This window comes from Buceros rhinoceros, unplaced genomic scaffold, assembly GCF_000710305.1.
Source record: "Buceros rhinoceros silvestris isolate BGI_N320 unplaced genomic scaffold, ASM71030v1 scaffold8746, whole genome shotgun sequence".
In the NCBI taxonomy this organism is placed as follows: Eukaryota; Metazoa; Chordata; class Aves; order Bucerotiformes; family Bucerotidae; genus Buceros; species Buceros rhinoceros.
Genome location: NW_010419287.1, coordinates 25,447 through 31,446, shown reverse-complemented (window position 1 = coordinate 31,446; position 6,000 = coordinate 25,447). Strand labels below are relative to the sequence as shown.

The window sequence follows — 6,000 nt, the reverse complement described above, 5'->3', positions numbered from 1 at the left end:
GTGGCCTTGGAGAAACTTGTCATGAAGACAGCAAGGGCCATCCCTCCTTAAACAGAGGCTGTCTTGCTGGGCCTTGCCCCAGCTACAGCCCCAGATGCACCCCCAGCTCTTTCTGTGCCAGGCCACTGCTCCACTGACCCAGGCCTTGATCGCCAGACTGACATCCCAACCCGGCCTCAGCACGGCGCCGTGGAGCTGCCTAACAGCTGGGGTTGGGGCTGCTCTCCCAGCTCTCCTGGCTAGCAACATCACCAACATAGAAACTGTTCTCAGAGTTGTAGACAACCTTTCCAAAGGATAATTGACAGTATTTGACAGGACAGAATAGACCTGTATAATGCTGGTATCCATGTTAAGTCTTGTGTACCAAGAAACAAAGGGCCTCACTGCCCTGGGCTTCTATACTGATGCACATCAGAAGTACCAGCTGAAACTACTGAAGCTATTTATGAGGCAATATACAGGTAGTATAAGTGCTCTATCAAAAATGAGCAATGTAAAGGTCATTGGGGAGTTCACATTCACCCCTCTTCATAATACAAATTAACTAGTAAAGTTAAAAGGCAGAAAATCTGCCAATAAAAGGATCTGAAGTTTAATTTACACAGAATGTAATTAGTGTTTCCAACTGACTGCTGAAACTAGTGATGGCTTGGGTCAAACAAGAAACATTTACCATGAGCATTTCTGTTCAATAAGAGGGTTTCTGTGTTCTCCTGAAGTGCATTATTGTCACGGCTCGCCAAGGTTTTAGCCTTTTTGCTGATTTCAGGGCTCCTATTGTAAGTATCTCCCAGTGGTGCATGATTTCAAAAGCACGTATTTAAACTCTGTCATAAGCAAAGCCTCAAGGTATATTTCGACAAATCTATATTCCAGGATCCCAAACCTGCTCAGTACAATGCAGCCTTATCAGTAGTTAAAATGTTTCTAAAGCAGCTGGCAAGAGCTCAGGAAGACTCCCCTTTGTCACCCTTATGCCCTCTGAAGGTGAAGTTGCTCTCTCAAAGCAACCCTTCTCTAAAGCCTTTGGAATATGTGATCCGATGGGAAAAGATGCGGGCTGAAATGAGAGGAAACAGTGAAGCTAACTGCACTACAATCAATTCTTTGCCAGCTCAGAGTCATTGAGAACTTTCACACGCAGATGTGAGAGCCATTTCTGAGGGAAACTTGTGACAGCAGCAGGGAACTGCAGCTCTGGGACTGGCAATTAGCTCCCTAAAATCCCCAATTTTTTCAGTTTAACCTGAGCAGCATCTAGCACAGGAGTGAATTTGCATATTAAACTTGACTTGATTTCATTCAGAGCAATTTTAAATACAGAATGTCATTAACGAAACAAACAAACAACATATAGTATTCTTCTATAATCAGCAATGCAGGGACTCTTACACACACCCATGTGTCCACAGGTATCTGGATTCTCCAGCCATCACCAATAAACTGCATCGGGGCAGCATAATTGCCACCGTGTGGCCATCAGGGTGTTTGAAATCCATCACAATCTAAAAAGAAACAAAACCAGCCACCATGAATGAGCTTCATATACATGCCAGGCATTTTCGGGTCCTAGCTTTGTTTGCCTCTAACATGCTCGTCAGAATATTGCCACCGAACAGCTAAGTGTTTTCTAGGGATGCAAAAGCTTCTAGGTCTCCGTCCTTAAGATCTCGTCCTTTCAACACTGTCTTCAAAAATCTGAGGCAGTCACAAATATATGTGTATATATAGATAATTAAAATACTAAAAATGTATTTTTTTTCTTTTCACAGAATATGATAGCACCATTTAATCTCTGTGTGAACCTGTGAGGTGGGAAAGGATTAGTATCCCTCAAGTAAAAGCAGCTGCCTAAGAGAAAGGGAGGGCCCATTTGCTGTAACTCAGGCATCTGAAAGTCAGGTACCTGGGCTAAGGCAGTCAGCTACTGCATTTTGTGAAGTCCATGCAGAGACACACACAAGTATGTCCACAGCGTGATTCATCCTAGTCTAAAGCATGGAGCTAACTGATGTGGAATGACCCTACGCCCTCTGGAAATGCCTATCCAGTCACAGCAGATCGAGCTGGAACAATTAACTCAGAGTAGATACCTAACATTGAGAGAACCATTAGGTTATCTAACTAGGTTAGATAGATTAGGTGGGAGAAATAATTTCCAACCTGCCCACATTCATGAAGGTTTGCAGCACGAGCACATGCAGTCTCCCAAGATCCTGACTAACATGCCAACTACCAGACCATCCTTTTATTATTTGCCACCTGGCTTCTAGCCATGGCAATATATCGAGGTAATGCTTTCAGCTTTATTCCAGTTTCACAGCCCAGATGGCAGTGCTACATTTTGCTTTTGCTTGGGTTAGGAATGTTATCCTTTTACATTTCCCAAATGAGAGAAACTCCTGCTGTGGAAAATAAGGAGAAGGTAATTTAAGCAAGCCAAACGAGTTACAGAAGATTTTAAAAAAAAAAAAAAAAAGTGGTCAAAATCTATTCGTCAGCAGCTCCAGTTACACTGGAGAATTAGCACCATGAAAGCACTACCACCTGATTTGTAACCTACTAAGTATGCAATTTTAAAGCAGACTTTCTACAGTATGTCAGATTGAAACAAATTAAACAGTTCTGCTTCTGCATACAGATGCGTTTAACAAAGAAAAAACAGTGGTGCAGTGATCAGTCACTCAGCACAAAAAACCAGCAAGACAGAAACTGAATAAGCAAGACTTTTAAACACTACAAATTACCACTTACAACATTTACTATTTAATGTTGTGCACACTGGAGCAAACTGCAATGGCATTTACATTTTCAGGAAAAAGATTTATGCTGTAGTACCACCTACATAGAGTGACACAGCTTATCCTGTTGAGCTATCTAAATTTAAAGCAGGAAATGACAAGGGTGACAAACAGTGGGGCTGACAGGGGAAGAGATATATGGGGGAACAGGAATAAAGCCTACCTGACTATGAAACATTTCAATAGCTACACACAGATGAAAGGCAGCCACTTGCTAACGTACTCCTTCCCTTACACTTAGCAATTTCTTCTAGATATCCTCAAAGAAGCATGGGGTGAAGAGGGAGAAAACACGGCAGCTTTGCCGGTCTGATGGGGAGGCTGTCCCATAAGGCACCACTGGGTGCAAGCCTCTGTAAAAAGACGTAGCTACCTGGCAAAGCAAAGAAACCAGGGGGTAAACTAATGAAGACCAGCATGTATGGAAAGGAAAAGCATGAAAAGAAGTGGTGAGCAAAGTGGTTGGATAGAATGGGTGAGATAATATCTCAGTCTGTCTTTTACCGCTCTGTCTCACTGCTGTTGGGAGACAGATAGAGACTGAGTTCTTCAGAAGTATGTCAGAATAAAGCGAACATGAGACTCTACCCAGATTCCTTCCAGGAGGCTCAGTAACCCCACCGACCCTCCTTCTGAGTCAGCAGTAGCTACAAAGCTCTGTTCTTGCAGATAAGAGTTCAAGAACTGCACTTTCTCCAAGAGTCACTGAAGAGACCTCTATGGAGTCTCCTACACCTTCAGTTCCCATCAACAACCTCCAGGGCCTGGAAGAGGCCCTCATTCTCTTTCACTTCTGCGTGCCAGGCTGGCGACTCTCTATGAAGCAGCGGGAAACAGCTCCCTGCCTTCTCCACTGCTTTACCTTATGCATCTCCAATCCCTTTGACACCACCGACTGCAGACCCCGAGACTCTTCACAGAAATTAATCCTCAAACCCTCTCCTGCCAGCAACTGGGCATCCAAACTAGCAGAAGTTCAGAGTGCTCCATAACAGACAGTATGCCGAGAATGAGAGGCCACAGAACTATCTCTGGTAGCTAGATTTTCAGGCAGAAGTGGCAGGAAAACAGACAGTAAAAGAGGAGAGAATGTCCTCCTGATTGAATTTCAGCTATGCTAAACCAACAAGAAATCCATGAAACAAAACTTCTGATGGTGCAGCATTTGAGGCTGAAACCCAGCAGACTATCTACATAACACCTGTGAAGTCTAGTCCTCACCAGCACCGGATCCCAGCGCTGTTCCCGCTTTTTCACGGAGAAAAAGCTTCTGTACTATCATCTCACACTGTGTGGCTCCTCCCCTTCTAAATGAATCTCATCCTTAGGACAAGTTGTGATGATTTGGGGAGGAAAATACAAATAAAGGATGAATTTCTTGCAAATGGGCAATGACATTAAGTAATTCGCAGTAATTGGAAGAGTCAAAAATCCAAATCCAAAACTGACTTTTGCTTATGATGCTGACAGAGATCCTCAGCTAGAATATATTAAAGGTTTGCACTTCTTCTATTAACAACAAATTGGACACTGCAATTCAGACAGAAAATTGAATTTAAGGAACCTACTGTGAACATCTGCAGAAAATTAGCGAAATACATTTCTTTATCAGAAGAACTGGACCTGAATGCTTAAAAAACCAAGCAAGAATATTTCTTCCATCCTTTGTTTATGGTACAGCAAAGAACACTTAACCCAGAAGAGTTTTGGAAGAATTCTAATCTCCGACAAGCCTGTTACTGACTGAAGTAGATAACATTCCCACACTCCTATGTGTGTCTTTAACCTGGCAGAACATTCTAAATTTTCACTGTCACACACACACACACGCACGCAAAAGATTAACGCATTTGCTCCTCTTTTTAATTTACTAAGGACTTACAATCAATAAAGCAATTCTGCCACTGCTGAATCAATCTGCTTCACGACAGCTTTGCTCCACAGGCGCTATTTCCAATTACTATTTTTGGTTTTACCTATTTTCCTTTTTCTCTTAGATGGCAGAGTCAATAAAGATCAGATTTCCAGCTAGCCCATGGTGGATGGTCAAGGGATTACATAAAAAACCCAAAGTGGATACTTTGATCTTATATAACTTTAACCTTCTTTCTTTGTACTATGGAAAAAGTGTGCCTCTAAATATACCAAAAAACTTAAACGAAACAAACAGCCAGTATCAACTTGCAGTTTTAAATAACTTGTCATGATGCCAGGTTACTTAAGAGAGTGTTCATGATGAGGGAGCATGAAGCAGTAAACGGCCTTCAAAGATGTCTAAACATCAAAGGGACACCCACACCAGGAACATTGTTTCTGTGGCATAAAACACAGAAAACACAAAACACAGAACAGAATCCAGCGTAAAAGAAAGAGGGAAGAAAGCACATTTTTCTTAACTCCTCAGGGAATGAGAAGTCTGCACTGCCTTTCAGTGCAACAGTACTGCACTTCATGAAAGAGCAGAGGGATGGAGGTGAATGACTGGTCTATCGAGTAACGATCCAAAGGCAAAACAAAAATAACGCGAGAGGGCTATAGGGACAATGTCAATAAGGATTTCACTGCTACAGTGTGGATCGACAACATCGGTTTTGCAAGCTTTGTCTCTGGTGCAATTTGGATTTTATGTTAATAGACTACCTTAGACAAAACACATTCTAAAGCGAAAAAAGTACCATGTGGAATGCTTCTCAAGTCTATGACATTATTTACTGAATTTTCAGAGAGCAAAGACACATTATCAGCCTACACAGCAGTTTCCCACATGTAAAACAGATGAAAAAGAACGTCTACTTCAAAGACAGCTGAGAGGTTTAAAGCCCACACATGGAGCTTGAACAACACAGAGGGGCTCTATGCAGAGACAAGAGCCAGCTGGCTTACACAGGACTCCGAGGCAATCAATCAGTAACACACAGCGACTTCCACCACAAAACCCATGCTTAATTCTGAAATTTGGAATTCAGAAAAACACCGAATTTTAAGGGGAACAAGAATGGGATTATCTTCTATGAATAACCCGTGCCATAGGAGATTTATCTTACGTAACCTATGCTGATATTCACACCCTGTATCACGGTCTCTAGCCACACTTCAGAAAATGAGTGGAACATTAATAACCATGATGATGAAACACTTCAGCACTGCTTACCTCAGAAATCTCTCGACACATGCACAGGCCTCCCCCGTATCTGAT

At 42.3% G+C, this 6,000-nt stretch overlaps 1 protein-coding gene across 1 annotated transcript in view; it reads right to left on the bottom strand.

The window, feature by feature from the left end:
• The window catches only part of ALKBH8 (alkB, alkylation repair homolog 8 (E. coli)), a gene marked incomplete at its 3' end in the record, with an annotated part of 34,296 nt that overhangs the window by 4,022 nt on the left and 24,274 nt on the right, over positions 1–6,000 (bottom strand). Inside the window, exon 7 of the mRNA XM_010138852.1 lies at positions 1,402–1,508. Coding sequence (XP_010137154.1) covers positions 1,402–1,508 — 107 coding nt within the window. The remainder of the gene's footprint in view (positions 1–1,401; positions 1,509–6,000) is intronic.